This window comes from Engystomops pustulosus, chromosome 10, assembly GCF_040894005.1.
Source record: "Engystomops pustulosus chromosome 10, aEngPut4.maternal, whole genome shotgun sequence".
NCBI classification, from domain to species: domain Eukaryota; kingdom Metazoa; phylum Chordata; class Amphibia; order Anura; family Leptodactylidae; genus Engystomops; species Engystomops pustulosus.
The window spans coordinates 97,271,446-97,290,360 of record NC_092420.1 but is presented as its reverse complement, the minus strand read 5'-3'; the positions used below and the strand labels follow the sequence as shown (position 1 = coordinate 97,290,360).

The window sequence follows — 18,915 nt, the reverse complement described above, 5'->3', positions numbered from 1 at the left end:
GAGACAGGGTAGGGCCTAAGCTGAATGAGGCCAAATATCTGAACTCATTGGGGCTCATTTACTAAGGGTCCGAACGCCACACTTTCGCCGGGTTTCCCGAATATTTCCGATTTGCGACGAATTGCCCAGGGATTTTGGCGCAAGCGTTCGGATTTTGGCGGATCGGCACCGGCTTTCACGCAACAGAACTAGTGGGGCGTGGCCGTCAGAAAACCCTACGGTTTCGGAAAAACGGCAGAATTTAAAAAAGAATTTATGTCGTAAGAATAGCACTTACATGCACCAGGAAGAAGAAGGTGAACTCTGGCGAATCAGTGTCGGACAACACGCCGCGGGTAAGTACTGTACCGGGTAAGTAAATGTGCCCCAATATATCTGGACCTTTGAGGGCAGATCAGAAAAAGACTCCCTAAATATTTTAGAGAATCCAGATAGGAAAACCACCAGCCGACCACTGTGTATAGTCTGCCGTCAGTAAAGTTGACTTGTTGAGTCTATATTGTCTCGTGATGTCTTTGCCTGTGACTACGTATCCAGTGTAGACTTCACAAAGGGGCAGGTGGTTGCCAGAAGAGACAGAGGATCTCGTAGTCAATGAACCAGGTGAAAATCCACATGTAATGCCAAAGGATAACCCAAAAATGTTGTCATAACATTTGGCTTGCAGACAGTTCTGAAGTCCTTTGATCATGTCACTGAGTCCATATGGGAAGCGGACAAGGGGGCCCCCCGGCTTGTTTTCGCCTTTGCACACCATGATCAGTGTCTTATTCCTGTATCCTTTCATCTTGATCAACCAAGGAGAGGAGTTCCTTCCCTCAAAAACATACAGAGGCCCCTGGAAACCTCTAGGGATAAATTCCCTTCCACGTGATTCTGGCGTTTTAGTCTGAGGACATGTTCCTCAAAGAACATCCAGTGGCCACCGAGGTAAATACCTCACATACTTATGTGAACACAAAACCCAGTCACAACCACCAGTGTCATGAAAATTACCAAGCCCTTGGTTTATTGAAGGCAGATATCAGGATCCTGACTGAGCTTCTGTGTATCTGCTTCCAGAAAATCCCCCTTGTCCTCGGTAAGCGAGACCTTAGCCGGACCCTCCAGCCATTCTATATCATTCAGTAAACATCCTTTTTAGAAAAATTGATGTTTCCAGTTACTTGTTTCATACTTTGGGGTTTCAGATGTTAAGAACGACCTTACAATCCAGTCATTCCAGGACATTTCATAGATTCTTCATCCAAATGTCTTATATCCATCATAAACATGGCGAGGAGTCAAAATCTGATGGAAAAAAAGTTTCTCCTGACTTTTGATTCTACTCTCATGTCACAAACAGACAATTTTGTACTTGGTGGGAAGCCGGCCAGATAGAAGTCATTCTGTAATGGCTGGAGGAGGAATATATGATGGATGTGGATGTGTTATTCCCCCGCAGATGGAATTCTTGATCTAAAATGTGTTCTGCTCGAATTCTATAAGACTCTATTGACTGCGTTCATATGGGTGAGAGTCACATCTTTGGTGGTCCTGAGACCAGATCTGAAGATTTCTAGACCTGTGTTTTATAACCAGAGTAATCATGGTTTATTCAGGAAAGGAACACATGTCTTTGGAGAGCTTGGATTCGGGGTCCAATGAAAAGGAACAATCAGAGTTCCCAGAGCAGGAGCTCCAACAATAATCTATCTCTATCCACACATTCTCGTTCCTCCAGGAACCCTGGTAGCCGAGGATGTTGCTTTAAAATTGTGCAGAGCATGGCACGTCCTGGGCTGTATTGGACCGCAGGAGGAAGCCCTGAGTCCTGTCTGGCAAACTCTGTGTTAATGTGAGGGCCTGGGTGCCCACAGAAAGGGCTGTGAGTGCCACCTCTGGCACCCGTGCCATAGATTCGCCACCACTGCTCTAGGGGATGATGAGCCCATTTTTAGCTAGATCCTGAGGGTCCGTATGATGCAGAAATGAAAGTTTTACAGAAATGCAAATTAGCATCACGTCACCTGAGCGCCTCATAGCTCCTCCGCTACTTCATTTATGCACGCCCACCAGTTAATAAATATTAATATTCATCCCTCCCTCCACTTGCTCTGGCCAGACAGACAGTAACATCATCTAGCTGTCTGGATATCTCGCGCATGGATTCCTTGCACAGCCGCACTGGAAACCTTCAGGTCGCTCAAGGCAGAAGATCTTGCGCATGTGCGAAATTTCCATACAGGCAGATGACGTCACCGGCTGTCTGGCAAGAGCGAGTGGTGGGAGGGGTGAATATTAATGAACCGGAGCCATGTGGCGCTCAGGTATGTGAGCCTGAGCACCTCAGACTAATTTGCATATTTTTAAACCGTCTTTTCTGCATCATACTGACCCTCAGGATGTAGCTAAAAATGGGCTCATCATCCCCTAGAAGTAACGAGCATACTTTATAGGACAGTCCACCACCAATAAACTGGTGGTAGATGTCCTTTAAACCTGTGTAACTTAATTTTTTTGGGATGGATTTCAGGTTAACCAGAGTCAAAATTATCCAACCGGCTTCTCGTTGTTGACTTATGGATGAGGCTTAAACATTTAATTTAGGATCTTCTAAATGTGTTCTTCAAATAGTCCAATCAATGTCTTTCTACAACCAGAACTCAAGTCTCCAGTTATCTCCTAGCCATTAAGATCGTCCAGACCAGTTGTCTCCAACTTGCGCTACTCAATATTTTGTCGTTGTAGTTGGTCGTTTTCTGGTGGTAAGATCTTCTAGACAAGCGTCCTTTCACCCGTCCAACTCAAGCTTTCAATCATCTTCTAGCCATAGTCAAGATTTTTGAAACCAATGTTCTCCAAATCCATAGAGTATTATGGATGGAATGTAAGCTTCATGTTGCTTTCTGTTCTTAACATCTTTTAGATCATTGGTCTCCAATCTGAGCTTCTCAATGGATTCTCAAAAGTGGAACTAAACTCTATAGTCCTTTTCAACCAATATCTCCTAGACTAGCTGCCTCCAAATTGTGGTATACAGACCTCCAGTTGTCTTCTTGCTCCTGTCTTAAGGTATTCTAGATTGTCCTCCAACCCGTCCTCCTTTTCTGGTCATGGAGTTTAGATCTTCTACACTTCTTTGACTTTCCCAACAAACAAAGTACATTTCGTTAGCAAAATTCTACTTTACATAAAAATATGTTACACACTTCTGGACTGGAGGACCTCTAAATGGGACTTTAGCTTTTAGTTGTTTTCTAGCAAGAGCATAAGATCATCCAGACTAGTGTCCAGGCCTGTCCAGTCTTTCCTCCTCAACATTTTACAAAAGAGGGAAAGCCTCTTCAGTTGACTTCTAAATCTGGTCTCCGAGTCATCAAGACAGTTCTCCAATCTCTCCCCTTGAATATGTTGTTCCTACAGATCAGCATTCATGATCCTTAAAGGACACCTGTCATCAGGTCTGTGTCACTTGTCCTGTCACTACTACCTGTTGGAGCAGCTCACAAGGATCCCATCCCATCCCTTTATCTAGTTATTTCATACATTATTCATTGTAAAATCATCTATTCTTTATCATGTAAATGAGGCTGGTCACATGGTCAGAGGTAGTGATGTCACCCCTGTTACCCCTCCCCTCTCCTCCCCCTGCTCATGTCTGTGTGTAATGTATAGTAAAGCATTGCTAGTGTGTGTGCTGCATCTGCTGACATGCTGCATCCTCCCAAAACACAGAGACACAGACATCAGCTACACAAGTACCTGACATGTTCTGCTATAACATGGCTGCATCCTGGAGCTGTTGTATCTCTCCTATACACACACAGACTGCAGGGGGCGCCAGCACCCGGAAGCACATCATTATACAGCCTCACACCATTATACAGGCTGTCAGTCATGCACTGGGGGTGTGGCTGTGCCTCCCACTCATGAATAAGCTGGACAGCTTGAATATGCTAATGACTCATTGGACATCTCACAGGTCATTTGCATACAGCTTTAGGACCTCATTGCTTAGGCTTACAGGCATGTAGAGGGACAATGAAGGAATAATGGCAGTTTATGAAAATATATTTAGTTTAGGGGGTTATTTTGCCTGACGGGTTCTCTTTAAGCTTTGGGTTAAGTGCAGCCATTACATACGCCGTGAAATTTCTTTCCATATCCTTCAATCAATGGACCTCAAATATGGAAGTTCAAGGTAACATCTGGGTCCAATTAAACAAAATCTACAATAAATGGCTTTCATATATGACCCCCGATCCCTCAGCTCCTCTGTAATTTACATCAAGAAGAGATTGTCCACCCCATGTGAAGGTATATCACTTACTGTATACTACATGACACCAGGAGGGAGCAATATTGTGTTATTACCTAACAATCAGGAAACATTACATCCCAGAAGATGCCCAGGTTATATCCGCAAGCTCCATATCACTGTATACAGGAGATGTATAACTTATACCAGGTGCATTATATACAGGAGATCCCCAGGTTATACCGGCTGTACATATATCACTATATACAGGAGATCCCCAGGTTATACCGGCTGTACATATATCATTATATACATGGGATCCCCAGGTTATACCGGCTGTACATATATCATTATATACAGGAGATCCCCAGGTTATACCGGCTGTACATATATCATTATATACAGGAGATCCCCAGGTTATACCGGCTGTACATATATCATTATATAAAGGAGATCCCCAGGTTATACCGGCTGTACATATATCATTATATACAGGAGATCCCCAGGTTATACCAGCTGTACATATATCATTATATACAGGAGATCCCCAGGTTATACCGGCTGTACATATATCATTATATACAGGAGATCCCCAGGTTATACCGGCTGTACATATATCATTATATACAGGAGATCCCCAGGTTATACCAGCTGTACATATATCATTATATACAGGAGAGCCCCAGGTTATACCAGCTGTACATATATCATTATATACAGGATATACCCAGGTTATACCGGCTGTACATATATCATTATATACAGGAGATCCCCAGGTTATACCAGCTGTACATATATCATTACATACAGGAGATCCCCAGGTTATACCGGCTGTACATATATCATTATATACAGGAGATCCCCAGGTTATACCAGCTGTACATATATCATTATATACAGGGGATCCCCAGGTTATACCGGCTGTACATATATCATTATATACAGGAGATCCCCAGGTTATACCGGCTGTACATATATCATTATATAAAGGAGATCCCCAGGTTATACCGGCTGTACATATATCATTATATACAGGAGATCCCCAGGTTATACCAGCTTTACATATATCATTATATACAGGAGATCCCCAGGTTATACCAGCTGTACATATATCATTATATACAGGAGATCCCCAGGTTATACCGGCTGTACATATATCATTATATACAGGAGATCCCCAGGTTATACCGGCTGTACATATATCATTATATACAGGAGATCCCCAGGTTATACCAGCTGTACATATATCATTATATACAGGAGAGCCCCAGGTTATACCAGCTGTATATATATCATTATATACAGGATATACCCAGGTTATACCGGCTGTACATATATCATTATATACAGGAGATCCCCAGGTTATACCAGCTGTACATATATCATTACATACAGGAGATCCCCAGGTTATACCGGCTGTACATATATCATTATATACAGGAGATCCCCAGGTTATACCAGCTGTACATATATCATTATATACAGGAGATCCCCAGGTTATACCAGCTGTGCATATATCATTATATACAGGGGATCCCCAGGTTATACCAGCTGTGCATATATCATTATATACAGGAGATCCCCAGGTTATACCGGCTGTACATATATCATTATATACAGGAGATCCCCAGGTTATACCGGCTGTACATATATCATTATATACAGGAGATCCCCAGGTTATACCAGCTGTACATATATCATTATATACAGGTGATCCCCAGGTTATACCAGCTGTACATATATCATTATATACAGGAGATCCCCAGGTTATACCGGCTGTACATATATCATTATATACAGGAGATCCCCAGGTTATACCAGCTGTACATATATCATTATATACAGGAGATCCCCAGGTTATACCAGCTGTACATATATCATTATATACAGGAGATCCCCAGGTTATACCAGCTGTACATATATCATTATATACAGGAGATCCCCAGGTTATACCAGCTGTACATATATCATTATATACAGGAGATCCCCAGGTTATACCGGCTGTACATATATCATTATATACAGGGGATCCCCAGGTTATACCGGCTGTACATATATCATTATATACAGGAGATCCCCAGGTTATACCGGCTGTACATATATCATTATATACAGGAGATCCCCAGGTTATACCGGCTGTACATATATCATTATATACAGGAGATCCCCAGGTTATACCAGCTGTACATATATCATTATATACAGGAGATCCCCAGGTTATACCAGCTGTACATATATCATTATATACAGGAGATCCCCAGGTTATACCAGCTGTACATATATCATTATATACAGGAGATCCCCAGGTTATACCGGCTGTACATATATCATTATATACAGGAGATCCCCAGGTTATACCGGCTGTACATATATCATTATATACAGGAGATCCCTAGGTTATACCGGCTGTACATATATCATTATATACAGGAGATCCCCAGGTTATACCAGCTGTACATATATCATTATATACAGGAGATCCCCAGGTTATACCAGCTGTACATATATCATTATATACAGGAGATCCCCAGGTTATACCAGCTGTACATATATCATTATATACAGGAGATCCCCAGGTTATACCAGCTGTACATATATCATTATATACAGGAGATCCCCAGGTTATACCAGCTGTACATATATCATTATATACAGGAGATCCCCAGGTTATACCAGCTGTACATATATCATTATATACAGGAGATCTCCAGGTTATACCAGCTGTACATATATCATTATATACAGGAGATCCCCAGGTTATACCAGCTGTACATATATCATTATATACAGGAGATCCCCAGGTTATACCGGCTGTACATATAGCACTATATACAGGAGATCCCCAGGTTATACCAGCTGTACATATATCATTATATACAGGAGATCCCCAGGTTATACCGGCTGTACATATATCATTATATACAGGAGATCCCCAGGTCATACCGGCTGTACATATATCCTTATATACAGGAGATCCCCAGGTTATACCGGCTGTACATATATCATTATATACAGGAGATCCCCAGGTTATACCGGCTGTACATATATCACTATATACAGGAGATCCCCAGGTTATACCGGCTGTACATATATCATTATATACAGGAGATCCCCAGGTTATACCGGCTGTACATATATCATTATATACAGGAGATCCCCAGGTTATACCGGCTGTACATATATCATTATATACAGGAGATCCCCAGGTTATACCGGCTGTACATATATCACTATATACAGGAGATCCCCAGGTTATACCGGCTGTACATATATTATTATATACAGGAGATCCCCAGGTTATACCGGCTGTACATATATCATTATATACAGGAGATCCCCAGGTTATACCGGCTGTACATATATCATTATATACAGGAGATCCCCAGGTTATACCGGCTGTACATATATCATTATATACAGGAGATCTCCAGGTTATACCCGCTCTACATATATCATTATATACAGGAGATCCCCAGGTTATACCGGCTGTACATATATCATTATATACAGGAGATCCCCAGGTTATACCAGCTGTACATATATCATTATATACAGGAGATCCCCAGGTTATACCAGCTGTACATATATCATTATATACAGGAGATCCCCAGGTTATACCGGCTGTACATATATCATTATATACAGGAGATCCCCAGGTTATACCGGCTGTACATATATCATTATATACAGGAGATCCCCAGGTTATACCGGCTGTACATATATCACTATATACAGGAGATCCCCAGGTTATACCGGCTGTACATATATTATTATATACAGGAGATCCCCAGGTTATACCGGCTTTACATATATCATTATATACAGGAGATCCCCAGGTTATACCGGCTGTACATATATCATTATATACAGGAGATCCCCAGGTTATACCGGCTGTACATATATCATTATATACAGGAGATCCCCAGGTTATACCGGCTGTACATATATCATTATATACAGGAGATCCCCAGGTTATACCGGCTGTACATATATCATTATATACAGGAGATCCCCAGGTTATACCAGCTGTACATATATCATTATATACAGGAGATCCCCAGGTTATACCAGCTGTACATATATCATTATATACAGGAGATCCCCAGGTTATACCGGCTGTACATATATCATTATATACAGGAGATCCCCAGGTTATACCGGCTGTACATATATCATTATATACAGGAGATCCCCAGGTTATACCGGCTGTACATATACCATTATATACAGGAGATCCCCAGGTTATACCAGCTGTACATATATCATTATATACAGGAGTTCCCCAGGTTATACCGGCTGTACATATATCATTATATACAGGAGATCCCCAGGTTATACCGGCTGTACATATATCATTATATACAGGAGATCCCCAGGTTATACTGGCTGTACATATATCATTATATACCGGAGATCCCCAGGTTATACCGGCTGTACATATATCATTATATACAGGAGATCCCCAGGTTATACCGGCTGTACATATATCATTATATACAGGAGATCCCCAGGTTATACCAGCTGTACATATATCATTATATACAGGAGATCCCCAGGTTATACCAGCTGTACATATATCATTATATACAGGGGATCCCCAGGTTATACCAGCTGTACATATATCATTATATACAGGAGATCCCCAGGTTATACCCGCAGTACATATATCATTATATACAGGAGATCCCCAGGTTATACCGGCTGTACATATATCATTATATACAGGAGATCCCCAGGTTATACCAGCTGTACATATATCATTATATACTGGAGATCCCCAGGTTATACCAGCTGTACATACATCATTATATACAGGAGATCCCCAGGTTATACCAGCTGTACATATATCATTATATACAGGAGATCCCCAGGTTATACCGGCTGTACATATATCATTATATACAGGAGATCCCCAGGTTATACCAGCTGTACATATATCATTATATACAGGGGATCCCCAGGTTATACCAGCTGTACATATATCATTATATACAGGAGATCCCCAGGTTATACCAGCTGTACATATATCATTATATACAGGGGATCCCCAGGTTATACCAGCTATACATATATCATTATATACAGGAGATCCCCAGGTTATACCAGCTGTACATATATCATTATATACAGGGGATCCCCAGGTTATACCGGCTGTACATATATCATTATATACAGGGGATCTCCAGGTTATACCAGCTGTACATATATCATTATATACAGGAGATCCCCAGGTTATACCGGCTGTACATATATCATTATATACAGGAGATCCCCAGGTTATACCGGCTGTACATATATCATTATATACAGGAGATCCCCAGGTTATACCGGCTGTACATATATCATTATATACAGGAGATCCCCAGGTTATACCGGCTGTACATATATCATTATATACAGGAGATCCCCAGGTTATACCAGCTGTACATATATCATTATATACAGGGGATCTCCAGGTTATACCGGCTGTACATATATCATTATATACAGGAGATCCCCAGGTTATACCCGCTGTACATATATCATTATATACAGGAGATCCCCAGGTTATACCGGCTGTACATATATCATTATATACAGGAGATCCCCAGGTTATACCAGCTGTACATATATCATTATATACAGGAGATCCCCAGGTTATACCGGCTGTACATATATCATTATATACAGGAGATCCCCAGGTTATACCGGCTGTACATATATCATTATATACAGGAGATCCCCAGGTTATACCGGCTGTACATATATCATTATATACAGGAGATCTCCAGGTTATACCCGCTCTACATATATCATTATATACAGGAGATCCCCAGGTTATACCGGCTGTACATATATCATTATATACAGGAGATCCCCAGGTTATACCAGCTGTACATATATCATTATATACAGGAGATCCCCAGGTTATACCAGCTGTACATATATCATTATATACAGGAGATCCCCAGGTTATACCGGCTGTACATATATCATTATATACAGGAGATCCCCAGGTTATACCGGCTGTACATATATCATTATATACAGGAGATCCCCAGGTTATACCGGCTGTACATATATCACTATATACAGGAGATCCCCAGGTTATACCGGCTGTACATATATTATTATATACAGGAGATCCCCAGGTTATACCGGCTTTACATATATCATTATATACAGGAGATCCCCAGGTTATACCGGCTGTACATATATCATTATATACAGGAGATCCCCAGGTTATACCGGCTGTACATATATCATTATATACAGGAGATCCCCAGGTTATACCGGCTGTATATATATCATTATATACAGGAGATCCCCAGGTTATACCGGCTGTACATATATCATTATATACAGGAGATCCCCAGGTTATACCAGCTGTACATATATCATTATATACAGGAGATCCCCAGGTTATACCAGCTGTACATATATCATTATATACAGGAGATCCCCAGGTTATACCGGCTGTACATATATCATTATATACAGGAGATCCCCAGGTTATACCGGCTGTACATATATCATTATATACAGGAGATCCCCAGGTTATACCGGCTGTACATATACCATTATATACAGGAGATCCCCAGGTTATACCAGCTGTACATATATCATTATATACAGGAGTTCCCCAGGTTATACCGGCTGTACATATATCATTATATACAGGAGATCCCCAGGTTATACCGGCTGTACATATATCATTATATACAGGAGATCCCCAGGTTATACTGGCTGTACATATATCATTATATACCGGAGATCCCCAGGTTATACCGGCTGTACATATATCATTATATACAGGAGATCCCCAGGTTATACCGGCTGTACATATATCATTATATACAGGAGATCCCCAGGTTATACCAGCTGTACATATATCATTATATACAGGAGATCCCCAGGTTATACCAGCTGTACATATATCATTATATACAGGGGATCCCCAGGTTATACCAGCTGTACATATATCATTATATACAGGAGATCCCCAGGTTATACCCGCTGTACATATATCATTATATACAGGAGATCCCCAGGTTATACCGGCTGTACATATATCATTATATACAGGAGATCCCCAGGTTATACCAGCTGTACATATATCATTATATACTGGAGATCCCCAGGTTATACCAGCTGTACATACATCATTATATACAGGAGATCCCCAGGTTATACCAGCTGTACATATATCATTATATACAGGAGATCCCCAGGTTATACCGGCTGTACATATATCATTATATACAGGAGATCCCCAGGTTATACCAGCTGTACATATATCATTATATACAGGGGATCCCCAGGTTATACCAGCTGTACATATATCATTATATACAGGAGATCCCCAGGTTATACCAGCTGTACATATATCATTATATACAGGGGATCCCCAGGTTATACCAGCTATACATATATCATTATATACAGGAGATCCCCAGGTTATACCAGCTGTACATATATCATTATATACAGGGGATCCCCAGGTTATACCGGCTGTACATATATCATTATATACAGGGGATCCCCAGGTTATACCAGCTGTACATATATCATTATATACAGGAGATCCCCAGGTTATACCGGCTTTACATATATCATTATATACAGGAGATCCCCAGGTTATACCGGCTGTACATATATCATTATATACAGGAGATCCCCAGGTTATACCGGCTGTACATATATCATTATATACAGGAGATCCCCAGGTTATACCGGCTGTACATATATCATTATATACAGGAGATCCCCAGGTTATACCGGCTGTACATATATCATTATATACAGGAGATCCCCAGGTTATACCGGCTGTACATATATCATTATATACAGGAGATCCGCGGGTTATACCGGCTGTAAATATATCATTATATACAGGAGATCCCCAGGTTATACCGGCTGTACATATATCATTATATACAGGAGATCCCCAGGTTATACCGGCTGTACATATATCATTATATACAGGAGATCCCCAGGTTATACCATCTGCTTCATCAGTAATATAAATATTTCCTTACCGTTTGGATGGAACGGGATGGTATTGAATATGACTTCTGGAGGATGGTGGTTGTATTCCTCACTGTAGGTGATGGTGAGTTGCAAAACTGCTCCTAAGTCACATAAAATTAATTCGTTATTTTTCAGGTGATTTCAAGGAAACAAACAAAGATTAAAACTTTATTTCTCTGGAATTATCCTATAGAGGACAATCACCAGAACCAGCGCACAGCATTGAGAATCCTGAATCCTCAGGCGGTGCCCCCCACATACCAAGGGACTATGGAAGTCCAATGCCTGGGGCGGCAGCCTGCAGGGGGCGGCAGGAAATAGAAATTACTCCAACTTTTTTCTATTGACACTCACTGCCTCCTGCTGCAAACTACACAAACTGCAGCACCTTATTGACTCCATTATAAATCAGAGGGTGCACTGGATGCTCTTGGGATCTGTTTTTACCATTGATTTTCAAAAACTGAACCCCCATGACACAGTATCAAGTGTGAGAGTAACCTTATGCAAAACCTGCAGACGAAAGATGTGGCTGGAAGACGTTGTCATGGTGGTCTGGGCCACATGGAGAAGACATTGTCATGGCGGTCAGGGCCACATGGAAAAGAAATTGTCATGGTAGTCTGGGTCACATGGAGAAGACGTTGTCATGGAGGTCAGGGCCACATGGAGAAGACGTTGTCATGGCGGTCTGGGCCACATGGAAAAGAAATTGTCATGGTGGTCAGGGCCACATGGAAAAGAAATTGTCATGGTGGTCAGGGCCACATGGAAAAGAAATTGTCATGGTGGTCTGGGCCACATGGAGAAGACATTGTCATGGCGGTCTGGGCCACATGGAGAAGACGTTGTCATGGCGGTCTGGGCCACATGGAGAAGACGTTGTCATGGCGGTCTGAGCCACATGGAGAAGACGTTGTCATGGTGGTCAGGGCCACATGGAGAAGACGTTGTCATGGAGGTCTGGGCAACATTGAGAAGACATTGTCATGGAGGTCTGGGCCATATGGAGAAGGCGTTGTCATGGTGGTCTGGGCCACATGGAGAAGACATTGTCATGGTGGTCAGGGCCACATGGAGAAGACGTTGTCATGGTGGTCAGGGCCACATGGAGAAGACGTTGTCATGGCAGTCTGGGTCACATGGAGAAGACGTTGTCATGGTGGTCTGGGCCACATGGAGAAGACGTTGTCATGGTGGTCAGGGCCATATGGAGAAGACGTTGTCATGGTGGTCTGTGCCACATGGAGAAGACGTTGTCATGGTGGTCTGGGCCACATGGAGAAGACGTTGTCATGGTGGTCTGGGCCACATGGAGAAGACGTTGTCATGGAGGTCTGGGTCAAATGGAGAAGACGTTGTCATGTCGGTCAGGGCCACATGGAGAAGACGTTGTCATGGCGGTCTGGGCCACATGGAGAAGACGTTGTCATGGAGGTCTGGGCCACATGGAGAAGAAGTTGTCATGGTGGTCTGGGCCACATGGAGAAGACGTTGTCATGGTGGTCTGGGCCACATGGAGAAGACATTGTCATGGCGGTCTGGGCCACATGGAGAAGACGTTGTCATGGCGGTCTGGGCCACATGGAGAAGACGTTGTCATGGCGGTCTGAGCCACATGGAGAAGACGTTGTCATGGTGGTCAGAGCCACATGGAGAAGACGTTGTCATGGAGGTCTGGGCAACATTGAGAAGACATTGTCATGGAGGTCTGGGCCATATGGAGAAGACGTTGTCATGGTGGTCTGGGCCACATGGAGAAGACATTGTCATGGTGGTCAGGGCCACATGGAGAAGACGTTGTCATGGTGGTCAGGGCCACATGGAGAAGACGTTGTCATGGCAGTCTGGGTCACATGGAGAAGACGTTGTCATGGTGGTCTGGGCCACATGGAGAAGACATTGTCATGGTGGTCAGGGCCATATGTTGAAGACGTTGTCATGGTGGTCTGTGCCACATGGAGAAGACGTTGTCATGGTGGTCTGGGCCACATGGAGAAGACGTTGTCATGGTGGTCTGGGCCACATGGAGAAGACGTTGTCATGGAGGTCTGGGTCAAATGGAGAAGACGTTGTCATGGCGGTCAGGGCCACATGGAGAAGACGTTGTCATGGCGGTCTGGGCCACATGGAGAAGACGTTGTCATGGAGGTCTGGGCCACATGGAGAAGAAGTTGTCATGGTGGTCTGGGCCACATGGAGAAGACGTTGTCATGGTGGTCTGGGCCACATGGAGAAGACGTTGTCATGGCGGTCTGAGCCACATGGAGAAGACGTTGTCATGGTGGTCAGGGCCACATGGAGAAGAGATTGTCATGGAGGTCTGGGCCACATGGAGATGACATTGTCATGGAGGTCTGGGCAACATGGAGAAGACATTGTCATGGAGGTCTGGGCCACATGGAGAAAATGTTGTCATGGAGGCCTGGGCCACATGGAGAAGACGTTGTCATGGTGGTCTGGGCCACATGGAGAAGACGTTGTCATGGAGGTTTGGGTCACATGGAGAAGACGTTGTCATGGTGGTCTGGGCCACATGGAGAAGACGTTGTCATGGAGGTCTGGGTCACATGGAGAAGACATTGTCATGGTGGTCTGGGCCACATGGAGAAGACGTTGTCATGGTGGTCAGGGCCACATGGAGAAGACGTTGTCATGGTGGTCAGGGCCACATGGAGAAGACGTTGTCATGGCGGTCTGGGTCACATGGAGAAAACGTTGTCATGGTGGTCAGGGCCACATGGAGAAAACGTTGTCATGGTGGTCTGGGCCACATGGAGAAGACGTTGTCATGGTGGTCAGGGCCACATGGAGAAGACGTTGTCATGGAGGTCTGAGCCACATGGAGAAGACGTTGTCATGGTGGTCAGGGCCACATGGAGAAGACATTGTCATGGTGGTCAGGGCCACATGGAGAAGACGTTGTCATGGTGGTCAGGGCCACATGGAGAAGACGTTGTCATGGCGGTCTGGGTCACATGGAGAAGACGTTGTCATGGCGGTCTGGGTCACATGGAGAAGATGTTGTCATGGTGGTCTGGGCCACATGGAGAAGACGTTGTCATGGCGGTCTGGGTCACATGGAGAAGACGTTGTCATGGCGGTCTGGGTCACATGGAGAAGACGTTGTCATGGCGGTCTGGGTCACGTGGGGAGTCACTGGATTCCATCGTTTTCAGTGTTTTATTAATGTATCTAACACATTGGTCTGCATGGGAGCTGCGTACTCAGAACGAGAGAGACTTTGAAATAAAACTAATTACAACTTTATGTTTTTGTTGCAAAAGTCTAAACTAAATAAATAGAATATTAATGAGTAAAAATCTGAATACAGACCTTCCCATAGCGAGTCCTTCAGCCCCTGCACCCGGACCACCCATGTCAGCAGCTCGTCACACAACGGCGTCACCCTGATCCCCTATAACACAATGCAGTGTATATGTTACATGTTACACACTCTGATATGTTCTATACATACATGTACATGCGCTCTGATATGTTCTATACATACATGTACATGCGCTCTGATATGTTCTATACATACATGTACATGCGCTCTGATATGTTCTATACATACATGTACATGTGCTCTGATATGTTCTATACATACATATACATGTGCTCTGATATGTTCTATACATACATGTACATGCGCTCTGATATGTTCTATACATACATGTACATGCGCTCTGATATGTTCTATACATACATGTACATGCGCTCTGATATCTTCTATACATACATGTACATGCGCTCTGATATGTTCTATACATGTACATGCGCTCTGATATGTTCTATACATACATGTACATGCGCTCTGATATGTTCTATACATGTACATGCGCTCTGATATCTTCTATACATACATGTACATGCGCTCTGATATGTTCTATACTCACATGTAGCTGAGCTTCCTGCAGCTCCTGATATTCCCTCTCCAGTAATAAGTAACTTCTGGAGTGCATGTCCTCCGCTCCTCCGGCTCCGCTCAGGACTCCTCATCTGCACAGTATATAGATATATAAAGACAGTAATTACATCTATGAGTACATGTTCTATATCAACTACAACTCCCAGCGTGTTCTCATATCCTGCCTATAATAGAGTGCAGACCATATGATGGAGCAGATAGTGGGGTCTTCCACAGATCAGACCCCGATTCAGACAAGATCTAGTGATTATAGACATTAGATCTGTTACAGACCCCCAAACCAATTCAGATCTAAGTCCAAACCCACACTAGACCTTCGAATTATATATAGAGCCAGAAGGCCTGAACTAATAGAGACCCCGTAATAAATACAGACCCCAGAATAAATAGAGACCCCCCCAGACCGGCCTTAAAATAATAATAATAAAAATAATAAAAAATAATAATAAAAATAATAATTTTCCTGCATACGGCGCAGGTTCGGTGTCACCGGCCTCTTGGGGGCTTACGTCTGAGTGTATGTGACTACATAACGCTGTGAGGGTCTCGGAGGGGCGATAGCGCCGGGGATGCCGAATACTTTCCTGCCTGTTCAGTAAATTGCATTAGTCTCTTATTCTGGTCGGCTGCTCCTCACATATGGGAACATTCGGGATTACACGTCTTAAACTAGAGGCAGATTTATTTTACTGCTCGGCCCCCAAACAATCACAACCACAAGTGTATAATCACCGGAGACACCCTGGACCCAATCACTGGTCTGATCCATGCTAGACCTGGTACTGGTGCTGCAAACACTATAGGACCCCATCACATGGCTACAGCGCTGGGACCACCCAATGCATACTGGTATCAAGACCAAGGTACTCAAATCCCACATTGCAAATAAGGTCTTTGGAAAAGAATGGCTCTTGTCTACCTGTAATACCAAACACCATCTATGGAGAAGAGTGGCGCTGTTGGGCCACATCATTAGACACAGAGGAATTGCAGGACTATGCATCGCTAATGGTGAGATACCAGACAAAGCCAGTGGACAATGGTGCTGCAGTATTAGACACATTGGGGGTCATTTACTAAGGGCCCGATTCGCGTTTTCCGTGCACCCAATATCCAGCAGGTGTCGCTGCTGCGCCGAGGTCCGCCGGAGTTCACCTTCCTCTTCCTGGTGCATGTAAGTTCTGATCTTGCGACACAAATTCTTTTTTAAATCCCGCGGTTTTTCCGAATCCGTCAGGTCGTCCGACGGCCAAGCCCCCGATTTCTGTCGCACGGAAGCCGGCGCCGATGCAACAAAATGGGGCAGATTTACTTAACCGGCTCATTCGCGATCCAGCGGCGCGTTCTCTGCACAGGATTCGGGTCTGGCCGGGATTTATGAAGGTAGTTCCTCTGCCGTCCACCAGGTGGCGCTGCTGCGCTGAAGTTCCCAGAGGCGCGCCGAAATGCCCTGAAATTCACCGGCCTATCCTGGATGAAGGTAAGCACAATTTTCGCAACACATTTTTTTTTAAAAAATGCGGCGGTTTTTTCGAATCCGTCGGGTTTTCGTTCGGCCACGCCCCCCGATTTCCGTCGCGCGCATGCCGGCACCGATGCGCCACAATACGATCGCGTGCGCCAAAATCCAGGGGCAATTCAGGTACAATCGGCGCAAATTGGAAATATTCGGGTAACACGTCGGGAAAACGCGAATCGGGCCCTTAGTAAATGACCCCCAATCTGATCGTGTGCTCTAAAATCCCGAGGAAAATTTGGCGCAAATCAGAAATATTCGGGAAACCCGACGAAAGTGCGATGTTCGGACCCTTAGTAAATGAGCCCCACTCTATAGACCACATTGGCCCAGTGAAGCTGCAGTACCAGACACAGCCTATACACTAGGGTGGCGCTGTTTAGCTGCAATACCAGACACAATCATTAATAGCTATTGCTCCGATGAGCTGTAATTCCAGTTTCAGCCTTTGGATACGAGCGGCAATGTTTCTGCTGCAATTCCAGACACAACCTATAGACAATGGTGCTGGTTCTGGATCAAATCATCCTCCCTCTTGGACCCATTATCTAGAATGAGTAGCACTTACATACGGTCAGGCTGAGGTGAGTATGAGCAGAGTCCCGCTTACATTGTAACTTCCTGTAAATCTGCAAATTCCAGAATTCTCTGTAAAGTTATTTATACAAAAAAATAGTCCTAATATCCGAGGAATATTTCCCTTGAAGTCATCGTCAGATCCAGGGCTGATGGCGGTTCTGTCCCGGCTCTGGGAGCACTGGGGGTTTGTTAGACTCCATTGTCTGTGTTGCTATAGCACTGAGGCTCCCGGAGGACGGGACAGAGGTTTAACCAGTTCATTCCTGTGCAGTCAGTGAGAACCTACAGCATCAGTGCAGCTACACACATAATCAGCTCTGCTACATCAAGGCAGAAACAGTGCCCTAATGTTTGGAGAGCTGCTGCCCTATTCTCTTCCCTCCTGACCAAGCACAGCGCCGTACATTGTATAGTGGTTGTCCTTGGTATTGCAGCGGAGCGCCATTCATGTAAATGGGACTGAGCTGCGACCTGGTCATGTGACATCGCAGGTCTGGCAGCAACGCTGTAACATTGAGCAGCGGATCATTTGGAACCTCATCTATGTAATAATGATGATTGTAGGATATTATATTCCCCCAAAACACCCTTTAAAAGCTTCCTGTGCATGTAATGTCCCGCAGAATGGACCGTTACTAA

At 43.8% G+C, this 18,915-nt stretch overlaps 1 protein-coding gene across 2 annotated transcripts in view; it reads right to left on the bottom strand.

Moving 5' to 3' along the window:
* The window catches only part of UBE2U (ubiquitin conjugating enzyme E2 U), a 48,849-nt gene extending 30,210 nt beyond the window's left edge, over window positions 1-18,639 (bottom strand). The window contains exons 1-4 of one of the 2 annotated variants that reach the window (XM_072127877.1): window positions 18,266-18,639; window positions 16,150-16,252; window positions 15,587-15,668; window positions 12,259-12,351 (exon numbers count right to left, since the gene is read on the bottom strand). In XM_072127877.1, coding sequence (XP_071983978.1) covers window positions 12,259-12,351; window positions 15,587-15,668; window positions 16,150-16,215 — 241 coding nt within the window. In that variant the 5' untranslated portion in view covers window positions 16,216-16,252; window positions 18,266-18,639. The remainder of the gene's footprint in view (window positions 1-12,258; window positions 12,352-15,586; window positions 15,669-16,149; window positions 16,253-18,265) is intronic. The other variant, XM_072127876.1, reaches the window with a different exon arrangement.
* Between the last annotated feature and the right edge of the window lie 276 nt (window positions 18,640-18,915).